Source organism: Aulonocara sp. 'chitande type north' Nkhata Bay, linkage group LG17 (assembly GCF_057382095.1).
Source record: "Aulonocara sp. 'chitande type north' Nkhata Bay isolate Kocher_YH1m ecotype deep benthic linkage group LG17, A_spYH_male_GT1.1, whole genome shotgun sequence".
Taxonomy (NCBI): domain Eukaryota; kingdom Metazoa; phylum Chordata; class Actinopteri; order Cichliformes; family Cichlidae; genus Aulonocara; species Aulonocara sp. 'chitande type north' Nkhata Bay.
The window spans coordinates 38,949,409-38,966,002 of record NC_141360.1 but is presented as its reverse complement, the minus strand read 5'-3'; the positions used below and the strand labels follow the sequence as shown (position 1 = coordinate 38,966,002).

The window sequence follows — 16,594 nt, the reverse complement described above, 5'->3', positions numbered from 1 at the left end:
GTGTTTTTGTTTTTTTACCTTAAGTCTAAATCTTTTTTTGCCATGTTTATTGTATTTTATTGCTGCTATTGTTTTTGTGTTATTGTAAGGTGACCTTGAGGGTCTTAAAGGCGCCTATAAATAAATGTATTATGTGGCCAAGGTAGAAACACTTGCCATTGAAGCTAAAACGTTATAGTTAACCTAGTTAATCACAGATATGTTGTAATTCAAGTTGCCAGGATTTTTATAAACTTCAAAATTATTATCCCAAACACACAATGGTTAGTCCAGCTTTCTTTCCTAAGATTATTTATTTATTTTTCTGTATTTCACACTTTATTTTAGATTTTCCTTTTTGTTTCTTTGCGGCTCTAGTTCCTCTTCAATTAGATTTAAATGAGACAGCACACTTACAGTATCCGTTTGTCTCATAGTCACATTTTTTCCTATCCGTCCATTCTCTTCCACATATCATTTTCAGGGTTGCTGGGGCCTATCCCAGCTGTGTTAGGGCGAGAGGCAGGGTACACCCTGGACAGGTCACCAGTCTGTCACCGGGCAAACACATAGAGACAGACAACTATTCTCACTCATATTCGCATTTATGAGCAATTTAGAGTTACCAGTTAACCTATCCCCAGTAACTGCATGTCTTTGGACTGTGGGAGGAAGCCAGAGTACCCGGAGAGAAACCACTCAAACACAGGGAGAACATGCAAACTCTAAACAGAAAGACCCCGGCCTGATGGTGGACTTGAACTCAGGACCTTCTTGCTGTGAGGCAACTCTGCTAACCACCGGCACGGTGGCATTTCTGACACTCTTGGATGCCTATACCCACAGGCCATACATCTGAAACAGAAAGTTCTGTTTGTGTAACCATGTATATAAAGTTGGGCTGATTGGAAATCACAGTTTTAATGTTTGTTTCAAATTTAAGTCACATTTGGTGTTTCTGCTTTTATCTAGTCTTTTCTTTTTTACTGCTGATGAGGAAATTGCTGCACATCTTAAAAGTAATGAGACCTAATACAGAGCTGAATCATTTGACATTTATATTACACTTTTTTATAATGTGCATTAGGATACTTAAAATTCATCACATCTTCAGCAAAATAATTCACCACAGTTTTACTGAGAAGAGGTTTGACTTTATGCAGAAAAGATATAGAATTAATAAATACTTAATCTGCTAATTATTGCAGTCAGAGCAAATACGTGCAGGTCATCTTCCTGCGATGATTTACAGTGTCAGTGTGGAGGTGTCGTTTGGTGTTTTCAACATTTATTTTTATAAAACCAAAATGAAAAGTTCATTTGTTAAGTAATAAGTTCATGCGCCTTTAGCAGCTCAGTGTTAATTGCCAGTGCTCTTTGTGACATGAGATTACAGCCTTTAAATGCACAAGTGTGGGAAACACTTAACAGATTAATTCATAGGTAACCGCAAATAAAGTTCTAAATGTGATAAGATTTATGAAACATATGACATTTTCCCTGAGACTGCAAACATTGTGAAATTAAATAACACTTGACTGCTCATTAAGTGCAGATTCTTATCAACAGGAAACTGTGGCTGTGCTGGTTACTCATTCTTTCTTCTGATAAAGCAGGGCGTGAAACTCATTTCAGTTCACGGGTCACAAACAGCCTCATTTAATCTCAAGTGTGACAAACCAGTAAAAAAGCGGCATAATATTAAAAATAAATGAATAATAGAAATTTGAACTTTTTCACATTTTCTCCTGGCTTTAAATGTTGCTAAGGCCAAGTGAAACACACCTGCCACCCATCGCCTTTAAAAATATAACACTAAAAAAGTTTTTTTCTCATTAAATTAACTTTTCTTATTTACTGATTTAGTAGGAAACTGAGATGACTCAAGTATGTGTGACTTCACCAGCTTTTTTTCTTTTGTTGATTGAGTGACAAAGCAAAAATTTCCCAGGTACAACTTTTGTAACTGAACTATATTAAATTTTTCAATTTTAATTCAATTTTATTTATATAGTGCCTCAAGGCGCTTTATATAAATATATTTTACGTCTTTATGATTTTCAGAAGCTTCAGCTCCTGTAGTAAAGCTGATAACACCACACATGGATTAATAGTGATTAGTTGTGATTTATTTTAGCACTGATTTTCCATTTATAAAGATATAAGTGTTTGCCTCTAGGTTTACCCAAACCATTTAAAAAAAGACTGTCATTGAGTTCCAGAGTAGGTCCGTTTTTATTAATAGAGATGATAATTTTGTACATGTCAGAAGAAGAATGTGTTCTTTGTACACATTTAAATTGTATCAGTGCAGAAGAATGTCAGTTTTGTACGAACACTCCCTTCGCATACAACATTTCAAGTTAATTTATCAAGTACAAACATGGATCCGCCTATTAACAACATGTGAGGCAAATGCATAAGATCAATGTGCACTAGGCTACAGGTGAGTCAGCAATTCAGTGCCATTTCTTCGCAAAACTGATCCTCAGCGCCTAAAAAAGGATCTGAGAGAAAAGAACACAGAGACAAGAAGATAAATTATTTATCTGATGAAAAAAAATGTTATTGACACTAAATTGATGCTGACACTTAATAAATACTGTATAATAATAATACTCAAACGTAATAATAAACATGCTACTACTACTACAGCCAAAAACTATTTGTGTAATATTTAATAATGATAATAAACTGTGCAACATGAAGAGCCTCACCTGTTCTGTACTCAATCACAGTGTGAAGGCAGCAGCAATGCCGAAGGCAAGGAGCAGCAGGGCTGATGTTTCTTCAGGGCGAGTGGACAGACTGCGGTCTATCACTGAACACAAGCAGAAAGCAAAGATCTGAGTCAAGTATCAGTAAAAACAGTTAATATCTTGTAAGCTTTACATCAAACCATGGTTTTCAGCCTGTCTACCTTTCATCTGTACAGTTTTTAGGGCTGTAACTGTCTTCCTTGAGGCAGTATTTTGTGCTTCACACTTGAGAGTCACCGATTTAAGCGGATGATCCAGTGTCATCTCGATCACATTGCCCCTCACGGTCTGACTGTCCACAGACGACAGGAAGCGACAAGAAGGGTGACATTCGGCAGTACACACGTATTTATACGTTTCCGCAATTTCTACAACGTCTGGGCCTTCAATCTGAACCTTTGATGGTCCAACTGAAAGACAGATGATTTGTGAAACACATTGTCGTACAAAGTTAATATACAATTACCTCGTCAATATCTCTTTTAAACACACTACCAACAAACATGTGTCATGACAGCAAACATTCGCTTATCACTTCTGTTTCTTAGGTTAGGAAGGTAGCTAGTAGCTGGCTATACTGTAGCGGTGTCCCAAAACGTAGGCCGCATCCTTCGGACCGGCCTTCGCGGTCTACGTGGATCGGGTCCTTCGAAGACCGACAAGGCCGGAAGTGCGAGGCTGTGAAATGGGACGGTCTAGCCTTCAGATCTGCGTCTCCGTCTCGGTGGAGTTAAATAAACTCAGCCATCTGCTCCTTGCTATCTAAATATAACCGGACGCTGGAGTAAATTCACGACCATCTCACACTTCTGTTTAGTCAGTTTTCTGTTTGACATTTATTCAGCTGTGCGAAAATCCCAGAGGAACCCACCCGAGTTTAAAGTTTAATTTAATCTAATCTAATCTAATAACTTTGATCTCAGCCAAACCAATTTACTCCGGAAAAAATAATACACCGAAAAAAGCCAAACAATTACATTTTTAAGTTATCCGAGTGACTGCAAAAGTATTCAGCCCCCTTGAACTTTTCCCCATTTTGTCACATTACAGCCACAAACATGAATCAATTTTATTGGAATTCCACGTGAAAGACCAACACAAAGTGGTGTACACGTGAGAAGTGGAACAAAAATCATACATGATTCCAAACAGTTTTTACAAATAAATAACTGAAAAGTGGGGTGTGCATAATTATTCAGCCCCCTGAGTCAATACTTTGTAGAACCAGCATTTGCTGCAATTCCAGCTGCCAGTCTTTTAGGGTCTGTCTCTACCAGCTTTGCACATCTACAGACTGAAATCTTTGCCCATTCTTCTTTGCAAAACAGCTCCAGCTCAGTCAGATTAAATGGACAGCGTTTGTGAACAGCAGTTTTCAGATCTTGCCACAGATTCTCGATTGGATTTAGATCTGGACTTTGACTGGGCCAGTCTAACACATGGATATGTTTTGTTTTAAACCATTGCATTGTTGCCCTGGCTTTATGTTTAGGGTCGTTGTCCTGCTGGAAGGTGAAGCTCCGCCCCAGTCTCAAGTCTTTTGCAGACTCCAAGAGGTTTTCTTCCAAGATTGCCTTGTATTTGGCTCCATCCATCTTCCCATCAACTCTGACCAGCTTCCCTGTCCCTGCTGAAGAGAAGCACCCCCAGAGCACAATGCTGCCACCACCATATTTGACAGTGGGGATGGTGTGTTCAGAGTCATGTGCAGTGTTAGTTTTCCGCCACACATAGAGTTTTGCATTTTGGCCAAAAAGTTCCATTTTGGTCTCATCTGACCAGAGCAGCTTCTTCCACATGTTTGCTGTGTCCCCCACATGGCTTGTGGCAAACTGCAAACGGGACTTCTTATGGTTTTCTGTTAACAATGGCTTTCTTCTTGCCACTCTTCCATAAAGGCCAACTTTGTGCAGTGCACGACTAATAGTTGTCCTGTGGACAGATTCCCTCACCTGAGCTGTAGATCTCTGCAGCTCGTCCAGAGTCACCATGGGCCTCTTGGCTGCATTTCTGATCAGCGCTCTCCTTGTTCGGCCTGTGAGTTTAGTTGGACGGCCTTGTCTTGGTAGGTTTACAGTTGTGCCATACTCCTTCCATTTCTGAATGATCGCTTGAACAGTGCTCCGTGGGATGTTCAAGGCTTGGGAAATCTTTTTGTAGCCTAAGCCTGCTTTAAATTTCTCAATAACTTTATCCCTGACCTGTCTGGTGTGTTCTTTGGACTTCATGGTGTTGTTGCTCCCAATATTCTCTTAGACAACCTCTGAGGCCGTCACAGAGCAGCTGTATTTGTACTGACATTAGATTGCACACAGGTGCACTCTATTTAGTCATTAGCACTCATCAGGCAATGTCTATGGGCAACTGACTGCACTCAGACCAAATAAGAGTAATATTAAAACTTAGTAGCTGCCGCCATTGTTGGAAACTGGAATTGGCTGGGTCGCGCTATGAATTCTGGGATATGGTGGGCCATGAAGGACACACCCGACCCATCCTTCAAATTTGGGGAAATGAAGGACGCATTTGTTGGCTGCATTTGAAGGAGTCGATGAATTGGGACAGCCCTCATCGCCTGGCTGTGACGTAACGGGTCTTCAAATGCAGCCTCCAAAGGATACAGCCTACGTTTTGGGACACATATAAATGGTTATTGTTAGCCATTTATAATTCTTAGATACAAATTTACTACCCATGGGTCAGAGCCAGCCAGCAGGGTTGGTAAAAGAAAAGCATCAAAGCAGTTGTGAGATGAATAAAGAGGATCAGTGCAACTTTTGGTACACAAATCTCTTGCTTTTGTTAGGTATGGTAAGGTAAAATGGGATGTACAACAACTATTTTAATATCTGAAAAACATTTTTTCATCATTTGTAGCTCTTTCCAGTAGTAGGTGATTTTGTTTGAAGTTGTTTAAGTGTGGTAACATATTAGAACTTACTGCAGTTTGGAGTAAATATTTATTATGAACCTAATAGTTTTGCATTGAAGAAAATTTTTTTTTTGTCTATACTGTCAGTTGTGGTTCTTAGAAAAAAATGAATTGGTGCATCACTACATAAAACAAGTCCCTTTGACACTTCTGTTTTTGTAGAAGATTAAATATGGTACAAAACATCTAAACCTATAAACTTTAGAGTTAGCAAATGAAAGGCTTGCAGTTCTGCTTGGGCAGGCTAACCGTCTGTAACAATCTTCTTTAAATATTCAACTTCCAGATTTCTTCTATTTAAAAAAAATTACTGGAACTTAAGAAGTAGTTATGACCATATCCCTCTTTTATTAGTAAAATAATCTTTGTGTAAAGGTATTTGCTCCCAGTTTTGCATTTGTCTCCAAATCTTGACTTACATGTCACAGCTATGTTTTGAGTAGCAGTGGCAAACAGCCCAGAGATGCGATTGGTGGCTTTGCAGGTGACAGTTTTGGAGGTGTCCATCTCCCGAGGAGTGATAGAAACAACATTTCCTTGACTACGGATCCATGGGCCTTTATCTGTCCTCCAGCTGTAGTAGCAGGATGGCTGACAGTACGCATAGCAATTATAGGTATGGCTCACTGTGGGATTCATCAAACTGGGGCCTGAAATGGAAACATTGGTAGGTCCAGCTATAATAGAAAAATATATATTTGTCATTAGTGGAACCAGTATGGGCTAGTGTCCGTAATTTTTCACATGACAATAACTCAGTGAACTGCTCTTAGTTTTGTAAAAGATCTAACAAGCTCATACCTAAAACCTGGATGTTCTTTGTTGCCGTAGCACTCAGCCCGTTGTCGCCTGAGACTGTACATGTCACTGTTAAAGAAGGTACCCAACTATTAATAGTAAAGGCTAGCATGTTGCTTTGACCCACGGCACTTTGTCCATCCAGAGACATGGAGTAGGTACATGTCCCACAACTGGAACCGCACTCAATGCTGCTTGGCACACCCACCGTCACATAGTTTGGGCCAATAATGACTGGTTTCAAGCCTTCAGAAAATGTCACAAAAATTGGTACTTTATTGCACATAATGTTCAAATTTATTTACAGCTACAGTTCATTTATTATATATTGTTTATGATGATACCTAGAACAGCATTAGCATAAGACTTGTATTGAATTAAATGTAAAATCACTTACCACTGTCAGCCAGTTCAGAGGGCTTTCCATCTGAAGACAGTACTGGGTGAAAGCCTAACAACCAGTAAAGCAAACTACATAAAACATGTAACCTTTTAAGTTTACAAGAAAATGTAGGCCTAAACAAAGTTTCAGCTATTTTGGGCTGTTTTCGGTCATACAAGGTAAGGAACAGATTGTTAACAAGTTTTTTATTTGGGATTGTTTTTATTAATCAACTCTACTTGCTGCTTATTTTAAGCTAACAGGTATGTGAAGAATCATCTAACGTTAGCAAAGTGTAGCATTACTGCAGGCCTTGTGCTGACTTTACACTTCTTCTGTACTTGTGTTTATAATTACACCGTGTTAGTATTATCTTGTTAATCATGGCCATAGACCTATGCATATATCTGTGCAGGTTCTCAGTCATCCAGGTCATGCTAATCTAAGGAGCTTGGAAAGAAAAACAACTGGACTTCATTTCACCTCACCTCACCATAAAGAAGTCCAGCCGCTTTTCTCGCCAAGCTCCTTGGATTACTGATGCATAGGCTTACAGAGGCTGATGACTAGATATTACCAGTAACTATTTTACTTGGGAGGCTTAAATAAATTGCATAGCCTTCAAATTGTTTTTATGAATAATCTTCACATGGATCCATAAGTTACCCACTACTAACTTGGCAGCTGTTGAGCTTAAAGTTATACAAAAAATATACGATAGCAAAACATATTTTAAGAATCAAAAATAATAGTGCTCATAATGTCTAACTTGATTCAATTTACTTTTTCAGCATACTTTTGTAGATAAATATAGAATGTTAAACGTAAGAATTTGGAAAAACAGCAACAAAACTGAAAAAGCAGAAAAAGGTTAACTGTCAATAGAAACGCGTTAGCCCTATGTACAGTGTGCCACGCTAACTTTTTTATCACAGCTACATTTGAGTTCATCGAAGGATTGTGTTACCTGCCAGAAACAGAAACACCGAAATTCTGATGACATTTGTGTTTTCTCCTTTTGGTTTGGATGTGAAGGTATTATCCATTTTTACTGTACGAAGCTGAAGTGTATCTCCGGGAAACAGTCCACTGACACAGAGCAGTCAGGCAGCCAGTCAACATGACTAAGCACACAGCTCATATCAGTAAGAGCTGAAAAGAAATCACCCTTCTTCGTCACCGAGCAATCCATTGCTTTTGTTTCGTAGCACAGTGCGACCCATAGTGGTTACACAAAGGTTTCAGAATTTCATCAGCTATGTATAACCGATTTAGATGGATGAGTTTGTGCACCTTGGGTCAATTTTCCAGAAGCTGATTTTAAAGAGTGGAGAATTACACTGCAGCAGTACTCCCATCTTTGGGCTACAGGCTCAGAGCCAGATAAAAGGAGTGCTTTGAATCTAGGGTGGTGATAGTTGTAGAGAGTAGCCCAAAAAGGAAATGTCACAGGTCTGACCACTCGAACAGCAAACATTTAAATAGAAAGGCATTTATATAGCAGTTTTCTAGTCTTATTGACAATTCAAAGCACTTTATATATCTCAAACTAATCAAACACATGCATATAATAAACTACAACACAACAACTTAACACAACTTAAAACAACTGAATAGACCACATTTATTGAAAGCAAACATTTTGACAAACTAATAACATTCAGTCTTTCTACACAAATACTAAATGTCAAAGGAAAAGAATACTTGTGGGTGTAGGTGCAAGTAGGTGCAATTTTATTTGTAAGTGTGTGTGTGTGTGTGTGTGTGTGTGTGTGTGTGTGTGCTCTTAAAGTGACGTCTCTTTCGAGTCCTTGGGTGGCCTGAAGGTCAGTATCTCTGTGAAAGTGTGACCTGCACAACACAAAAGAGGAAACTGTTATTAACAGCAATGCTAAACTCAAGTTTAACAACTAAGACACTGCCTGCCTTGCTGATTATGTTACGAATCAAGGCAGCTTCTGTGTATTATTAGATTTGAAATCTGCATCAAGTAAGATTAGCGTACACTGACCTCTTTTGGCCTAGGGAAGGTACTGCAACTTCATGGAATTAATTTTTTTTTTTTTTTTTTTTTTTTTACTGTCATTCACATTGTCAATTTTTACCTATTATCTATACATCTTTTCTGTATGTTTGGGGTTATCTAAAGGAAAAATCTGGTTCTTCAGCAGTTAAATGCCCCACTTTGTTTGGTTGTTTGGTGTTAACCAGGAAGCATTAGAGGCTTTCTTAGATTTGTTTTTTTAACCTGAAGAACAACTGCTGGCTGCAGATTAGAACAAAAAAAGGAGAATTGGGGGGAAAGGACCAAAACAGTAAAGATCTGTGCCAAAACATTAACAGCTGAGTAATAGGTTTTTTGCAACTCGATTAATTTCAATTGAATTCTATTTTATATAATGTAAAATCACAACAACAGTCATCTCAAGGCGCTTTATGTTGTAAAGACCCTACAAATATACAGAGAAAACCCCAACAATCAGATGAGCCCTGTGAGCAGGCACTTGGTGACAGTGGGAAAGAAAAACTCCCTTTTAACAGGAAGAAACCTCTGGCAGAACCAGCCTCAGGGAGGGGCGGGGCCATCTGTCGTGACAGCTGTACCTCCCATTCTACTTTTAAATACCTTCAGAACCACAAGTAAGCCAGCAATCTGATAGTGTGATGTAGAGGGGACACGGTTTTATGAGGTCTTTTAAGCTAAGATAACATGATTTTACAATCGATTCTGGATTCAACAGACTTCTGTCATATTTCTTTCAGAATATTTTTGAACAACTCCAGTATTTTTTTATTACGTTTCCACAGGTCCAGCGGCAGTTCTGTGTTGTCTAGGGTCTGATCGTATGGCAGCGCCTCGGTCTCCTCCTCCGTATCTCTGAACTCACTGAAGAAAGGGAGGTCAAGCGCCTCAGAGGCGCTCAGCCTCTGGTCAGGGTCCAGAAGCAGCATCTTTTCCAAGACACATACAGCTGTAATGCAGAGACATGTCATATTCTGGATGATAGTAGCTTAGTGTAATTTATGGATGGTGTATGATCACGTACCATTTGAGCTAGCTTTGGAGAAAATTGAGTGCAAATCCTTTTTTGGCACTTTTGGTAAGCTTCTGATGTAGTTTCTGGCCTGTTCGCAGAGGGAGAGGAAGAAGGTTGATCATTTGAAATATTAAATCAGTGACAGCACATATGTCTACTATTGTCATTTCAACAAGCCCCACCCACTTACTGCTCAAACCTTCTATTTGTGAGGGGCAGCCAATCATGAGAAAGTTGCTTTAAAAGGAGGAGGGGGCTGCACCAAATCAATCTAATGCAAACCAAGATTAAAACTTTTGGAAATGGAATTGAGCATAAGAGGTGACCTTTCCACATGCTTGATTAAAGTCTACACAGGAAAGTAATTCTTTAAAGTCTAATTCAATGCAAATGTCACCTGAGTGCTACTCATGTAGAATACAAGAATAAGACGCATGCACCAGTTTGGCGAAATGTACCGTATTTTCCACACTATAAGGCGCACTTAAAATCCTTTAATTTTCTCAAAAATCGCCAGTGCGCCTTTTAACCTGGTGCGCCTTATGTATGAATTCTGGATGTGATTACTGACCTCGAACTGATTTTATGTAGTACACGGCGCTCAAAAATCTGTCAAAAAATGTTTTAGTACGACTTTGGTAAGCTATGAAGACACAACGCTTGATGGAATGTCGGACAATTGTGACTACCGTAGTCAGAAGCCTTGCGGACTCTGTGTAATCTGGGTCTAAAATTCCGTCAGCTTCAGGTCCCAAAGTCAAATGAACACTGCAGCATCACTGAGAGTTAAAAACTGTCTAAATTCTTTCATCTTTAATAAAATGATCAGCGTGGCTGCTTTACCAGGTGTAACAATTAAGTTTAATATCCAGGCATCCATGAAAACAGAATTTATTAAATTTAATGGAGTTAGAAGTTAGCAGGAAGTTAGCTCGCTAGTTTCCACCTAAACATGATATAGCATGTTCTGACTGAGAGATTTCTGAAAAAATTCAAACGTACAGCTCTGCTGTCACTTCCAAAATAAATGAAGACAGAAAACTAAACAGCAGTGAAGTTTGTAGGGTTACTGAAGTTGGGCTAGCTGGTATAAAATGATGTGCTACGTGATCACTAGCAACACAGCTATGTTAGCATAACATAAGCACAGTGAAGCTGGAGGATGAACGCTAACTTTTTTCCACTCAATAAAGGTTTATGCGAGGGTTCCCGATGGTTAGGAACAAATGCAATTACATGGCAGGATGCTGTAAACTGACCAAACTTCAGTCAGGAGAACAACTGAGATAATCCATCCACAATATGAGGTTAGTCATTAATATACTGCAACAACATGGGAAACGAGCAGCTGCGAGAGAATTCAACATTAATGAATCAATGTTACGGAAGTGGAAGTAGCGAGAAGAATGAGTTGAGTAAAGTTTGACTTATCTGACTGTTTTGTTTCACTTAATGCACCTTATAATCCGGTGCGCCTTATGGTACGAAAAATAGAGCATTACAGTAACTAAGAAAATAGGTAAGGAAGATGCACTGCACTCGACTCCCAGTGCCGAGAAAGTCCTAAACACAGCTACTCCTGTGCTTTCAATCTGAAAAATATGTGTTTCAAACATACTGTGAGAAAAAAGGAATGGTTTTGATAAACTTCTGTGCATCTTTTTGTGATGAGAACTGTGAAAACGCTGTGACCAACTTTGTATTGGAATGCATTATAGCAACTATGAAACCAGACTGACCACAGCTGCTTTTCCCTTTGAGGTCTGAGAGAGCAAATTGCATATCTTTTACAGCCCTCCCCTTTTTCAACTTTACAGCCAGTGTTTCATACTCAAAGGGAACTGTAACCCCAGGTTATTACTTACATCTTGACTTTGTAGTTTCACAATAAAGTCAGGAGATGGGGTTCCTGTAATCTTCATGATTTCCCTCAGCTGGTCCAGGTCTGACAGTGAAATATGGTTAAGAAGGGTGTGTTTAACTGATTTTTGATATTCAATTGTGAGCTTTCTTTTCAGCTTGCAAGTGGGATCAACATGAAGAGACAGTAAAAATAGGAAAATGGGGAATAAGTCTTAATTTTGCTGTGAAGTGAAGGATTCAGGTGGTTAGTCTTAAACATAGACTGCATATAAAAGATGGCAAGGGTTACACGCTAGACTAACACGGTGAAGGATACGGTCGTTGCCTTTGAACAACGGCTTTCCCAGAAGCATCTCCGCCATTATGCAACCTGCCGACCAGATATCCACTGCAACCCAAAGCCAAGCATCTTTATCTGCAATTTTGGATTAAGAAAGAAATATATCCTCCTGATTTTTACCCCCATCCCTATAAGAAAGATAGCTGTACCAGTTTGCGTATAGTGCATCCAGTTGAGGATAACCTCTGGCGCTCTGTACCACCGTGTTACCACATAGCCGGTCATTTCAGAATCAGCCTGCCTCGCCAGGCCAAAATCCAGAATCTGAAGTGGAGGAAATAACTGAACTTTAACAGAGAACGTGACTACGTCTAGAGACTTCACATCGATACATCTTCTTTGTTATTCGGCATTACCTTTAACTCACAGTCTGGGTTAATGGCTAAATTTCCAGGTTTAAGATCCTGTGGTGAAAAGAAATGTTGAGACCAATGAGACCAAGAGATACAAACAGTATGTGATTCAGGTTTAACATTAGTCATTAAAAGTAGGAATTCAACTCAATTTTATTTACATTCCATGTAACAACCCTTATTATTGTGATACAGCACCACTAGGGGGTGTTGTCCTGATATTGTAGTAGTTGGGGAGACTCCTAGTGTGTGTGTGAGTGCAGCGGCAGCCATTACAGCCGAACAGTCTGTTCAGAGAGAGACCTCATCATTGTAACGCGATGGCACCGGCGACTACCCATCCCCGCACATGTAAGTATGGACAGAGGAGAGCCGTGGAGACCTGGCATGTATGGTCTTATGTTGCTAACATCAAATAAGGTCTGTTGTTCGATTTAACTGACTGGCCTCGAGTTATCCAGCTAACCTACACACCACATGCCCGCTGGACCCACTAGCCGCTCTTTCTTCGCCAGACTGCCGTTACAATAACAGACATTGCCTCAAAGTGCTTTATATTGTATGCATAAATACCCTAAAATTTATTAGATTAAATTACATAATCCCCTGTGAGAAAGCACTTGGTGACAGTAGGAAGAAAAAAATCCCTTTTAACAGGATGAAACATCTGGCAGAGCCAGGGTCGGGGAGGGGCGGCCATCTGCCGTGAGTGGTTGGTGGTGAGGGGAGAAGAAGAGAACGGAGGGAGGCAGGACAAAGGATTTGGAATTGGAAGGCTTGTTTCTTTAGCAGGGCTAGCAAGGGTGAAAAAAGGACACATTTTTTAGCAGTAATTGATACGTTTTCTGCTCTAATAAGCAGTTCTCTGAGAGGCAGGAAAAATCAAGGAAAGGCTTTTGAAAATAGACATTTCAATAACACGATCTAACAGTCAGCGTATCAGACAGAAACGCACACACTCACATAACAAAGCTCCCTGTGTGGGAATCGAGATGAATGGGACCGAGTATAAAAAAGAGAAAGTAGCCCCGCCACCCCCAAAGCTCATAGTCTAAAAGGTCAAAGGTCACCTACCCTGTGAATGATCCCTGCTGAGTGGATATACTGTGGAGAAAGCAGAGAGAGGGGGCATCAGATCAGCTCACTGAAACACTTTCCTGTTGTTTCAAGAAATTTCATGAGGGTTTCATTCACCTTGAGTCCTTTCAGCATCTGATAGACGAGGAACTGCACTCTGTCCTCCGATAACCTCTCCAGCTTCATCAGCTTGCCGAGGTCGGTGCCCATGAACGGCATCACCAGATAACTGCGGAGAGGCATGGGATCAATTCAAATGAGCTCTGTCTGATTCTTTAAGAGTGGTTAAGGAGAGCAGAGAGAAACTTACAAGTCACGAAACCGGTCGAGTGAGATTTCAGGAGTGAAAACATCCAACAGCCCAATGACCTGATAAGCCAGGAGGGAAAAAAAGCTCAATTAAAATCCGACTGGAATGATATTTAATCACATCTCTTCTCCTTCAAGCATGAACTTCAACATCTGCTATAATGTGAGTCGTATTTGCTGTTCCCGCGTCTTACGTTTTCGTGCTTCATGTGTTTGAGAAGTCGCAGCTCTCTGTAGGCCCTTTTGGCAAAAAGTTTGGTCTGGAAAGGCCGGTGGAGTTTCTTGATGGCCACCTGTGTCCCTATCCGGCGGTCCCATGCTGAACTGATGAGCAAGAAAACAGGTTTTATTGTCAGACTGAAATTTAAACTGGAATTACAAACCCCGATTGCACAATGAAACGTTTTTTAATGATCTGAATTAAAACCAGAAACAACTGCATCTTTCCATGTTTTTTCCATAGAAATGTGTTTCTTTTGTTGTGTTCTTGGTTTCAGTCAGGCACCTGCCCCATTTTTAGTGTGTGTGTGGATGTATTTCCCAGTTAAGCAAACTTGTGCTTTTCCTAGCAGGACAAGTCACCGTGTCTGCAGTGGGAAAAAATGTAGACTGCAATGTGACTGGAGACAAAGTGCATTCTGAGGAATTAACTCAGGGTCTTTAGCTTGACCCTAACAATAAGAGTTGGGGGTGGGTTTTCTTTGTTGACCCTCAGTCACAGTACACAATGCAAAGAGGGGCCCTAGACAGCCATCTGTGGAGAGACCACTGACCAAAAGAGCACATACAACCAGGACCTGATGCTTAGATAGGCTTTTATTGCAAGATAAGATGCAGTGATGTGCAGAAATCTTGAGTCGCTTTTCATTTATTTACAATTTCCTAGAAAAATGGGAAATGGAAACAGAGATTTATTGAGACAAGTGTTAAAACATACATGGAAATAAAGCATATAAGCCAAAAACAGAATTTATAATTCTAATAAGCTTGAAAGTGGATAATTGGTAGGTCCAACATCATTCTTTAACACAGCCTGATCTCTCTTTGGCAAGTTTCCTTGTAGTTTCTTTAAGAAGTCTTCAGGACGGACATTCAAAGCTCTCCTTTGGATGTTGACTGACTGATACTACACTGCTTTGACAGTGTTGAGGTCCGGACTCTTGGGGAGGCCAATGCAAACACATACAATTGGCAATGTGTTTGTTATCAATATCCATTTTGACGAGATCTCCAACAGCTGGCTAAAATGGAGCCTCAAACCATGACAGAACCTCCAACATGTTCTATGGATGGCTGTAGACACTTGCTGTTGTACCTCTGTGCTGTCCTCTGAATCAATTTTTTAAATTTGTATTCATCAGCCCACAACACCCGTTTCCACTGATTTTCAGTCCAGTTCTGGTGTAATTTCTCTTCGTCCTCCTTCCTTGACAGCTGCCCTCAATAAACAGTAAATGGATCAACTGAAGAGTCAGGTGCATCTCTCAGGTCCTGTGTCAGCTTGGTTTTTTTTCCAGTTTCTTAAGGACAGGACTCTTTTTTTAACAACACACTGCACACGCTGCTAAGACATGCCAAGTTTTTGGCTAATAGCACTTTGGGAATTACCTTGTTGGTGCAAGGCAACATTTCATGCCTGTCCAACTGTGTTACTTTGGTATTTCTCATAGATTCAACTGAAGAAACAGGAACAAATGTTGTGTTTTTGCAACAAGCTGCTAGGAACAAAGTGCAAAACTGATTATTTGCTAAGCTGACTGTTGTCTGTAGGCAACACTTGAGTTAGGTGTCTTCTTCATGCTTTGCTGACCAATCAGCGAACAAGTAAGCAGGGAAAATAATCCCTCTGAAAATGGTCAGGTACAAGGACTGGACTGAAAATGGGTCAAAAAGGAGCCAAAGAAAAACGTTGAAAGATTTTGAGAAATCCCGAGGAAACAATTTAGAAATTACAAGCAAGCCTGGCTCCCTGGAAGCAAAATATAAAGAAATGAAAGGAGGCTCAAGACTTTTCAGACCGTACTGTACTTTATAGCCTTTCACAGTATGTACACAGACGTTGCTTAAAGTCTAACAGACTTGTCCAACTGCATAACACGCACAGGATAGGTTGAGTTTGTTGACAATCAGTCCAACACAACAGATTTTTTCTTTTTTAATCAAATTCTTTTAAAACTTTCAGCTACAACTTGCATAACTCACCACACAGTCCCATATGCTCCCGTTCCGACCTGCTTCAAGTCTCGATACCGCTCCGGTACCTCCCACACGGTTCTGTTGATCTCCTGCCTGTAGAACCCCGTCCTGGAGCGCACAGCCATACCCTACCGACGAACAAGGCTGCGGCTCCGCTCCAAACTCTCATGTGAAGAAATAAAAGTTCCACAGTAAAGAGCAGCTGTAGAAACTGCTGGGGCGCAAAATTCCTCCAGATGCGATCTCTTGTGCGCTTTGGAGGATCGATACTCACGGCCCCCCAGGACGCACACGCAGACTCACGCGCACTGAATTGTTAGTGGTTGTTTCTGGTCGCCCATGGCACTCCGTGGGTGTGTCTACAATGTGGGGGAAAGACTGCAAAACATCTGTCCACCCTATAAGGTTAGGTCCCCCCTGCGTCCCTTCAGAGCTAACCTTGGCTTCTAACATAAAGTCAGTAAGCTTTCTTTTTTTTGTTTTAGGGATTTTTAGGATTTTGATATTTTTTTGAGTTAAGTTATATTTTCTTTTACACCTGGTTGTGTGCACCTCAGTTTAAATACCT

At 40.2% G+C, this 16,594-nt stretch overlaps 2 protein-coding genes across 4 annotated transcripts; both read right to left on the bottom strand.

Annotated features, from left to right (window-relative positions):
* Positions 1-2,195: 2,195 nt before the first annotated feature.
* LOC147310577 (uncharacterized) lies at positions 2,196-8,197 on the bottom strand. Its single transcript, XM_086268876.1, has 7 exons — positions 7,818-8,197; positions 6,866-6,919; positions 6,472-6,714; positions 6,090-6,347; positions 2,900-3,148; positions 2,697-2,800; positions 2,196-2,486 (listed from the first exon to the last, which is right to left on the bottom strand). Exons 1-6 carry the CDS (start codon positions 7,894-7,896, stop codon positions 2,712-2,714), a joined length of 972 nt encoding a protein of 323 aa, XP_086125002.1. The 5' UTR covers positions 7,897-8,197; the 3' UTR covers positions 2,196-2,486; positions 2,697-2,711.
* Positions 8,198-8,419: 222 nt separating this feature from the next.
* mapk12b (mitogen-activated protein kinase 12b) lies at positions 8,420-16,376 on the bottom strand. 3 transcript variants are annotated; one of them, XM_086268870.1, is made up of 12 exons: positions 16,033-16,376; positions 14,025-14,154; positions 13,832-13,890; positions 13,639-13,750; positions 13,519-13,548; positions 12,448-12,495; positions 12,241-12,355; positions 12,068-12,166; positions 11,754-11,833; positions 9,898-9,976; positions 9,649-9,822; positions 8,420-8,701 (listed from the first exon to the last, which is right to left on the bottom strand). In XM_086268870.1, exons 1-12 carry the CDS (start codon positions 16,149-16,151, stop codon positions 8,637-8,639), a joined length of 1,110 nt encoding a protein of 369 aa, XP_086124996.1. In that variant the 5' UTR covers positions 16,152-16,376; the 3' UTR covers positions 8,420-8,636. The 3 variants fall into 3 exon arrangements, with proteins under 3 accessions (XP_086124996.1, XP_086124997.1, XP_086124998.1); XM_086268871.1 differs by having other exon boundaries at positions 8,422-8,701; positions 12,068-12,139; XM_086268872.1 differs by lacking the exon at positions 8,420-8,701 and having other exon boundaries at positions 9,653-9,802.
* Positions 16,377-16,594: the final 218 nt, after the last annotated feature.

What these genes read in the sequence shown, in the direction of transcription:
- LOC147310577 (XM_086268876.1), bottom strand. Translation starts at nt 7,896, where the DNA reads ATGGATAATACCTTCACATCCAAACCAAAAGGAGAAAACACAAATGTC. An exon ending in GGTGTTTCTGTTTCTGGCAG is followed by an intron (nt 6,920 to 7,817) that starts GTAACACAATCC and finishes ACTGGTTGTTAG; the next exon opens with GCTTTCACCCAGTACTGTCT. An exon ending in CTCTGAACTGGCTGACAGTG is followed by an intron (nt 6,715 to 6,865) that starts GTAAGTGATTTT and finishes CATTTTCTGAAG; the next exon opens with GCTTGAAACCAGTCATTATT.
- mapk12b (XM_086268870.1), bottom strand. Translation starts at nt 16,151, where the DNA reads ATGGCTGTGCGCTCCAGGACGGGGTTCTACAGGCAGGAGATCAACAGA. An exon ending in GTTGTTCAAAGGCAACGACC is followed by an intron (nt 11,834 to 12,067) that starts GTATCCTTCACC and finishes TTTCACTGTCAG; the next exon opens with ACCTGGACCAGCTGAGGGAA. An exon ending in GCCGCTGGACCTGTGGAAAC is followed by an intron (nt 8,702 to 9,648) that starts GTAATAAAAAAA and finishes TGTGTTGTGCAG; the next exon opens with GTCACACTTTCACAGAGATA.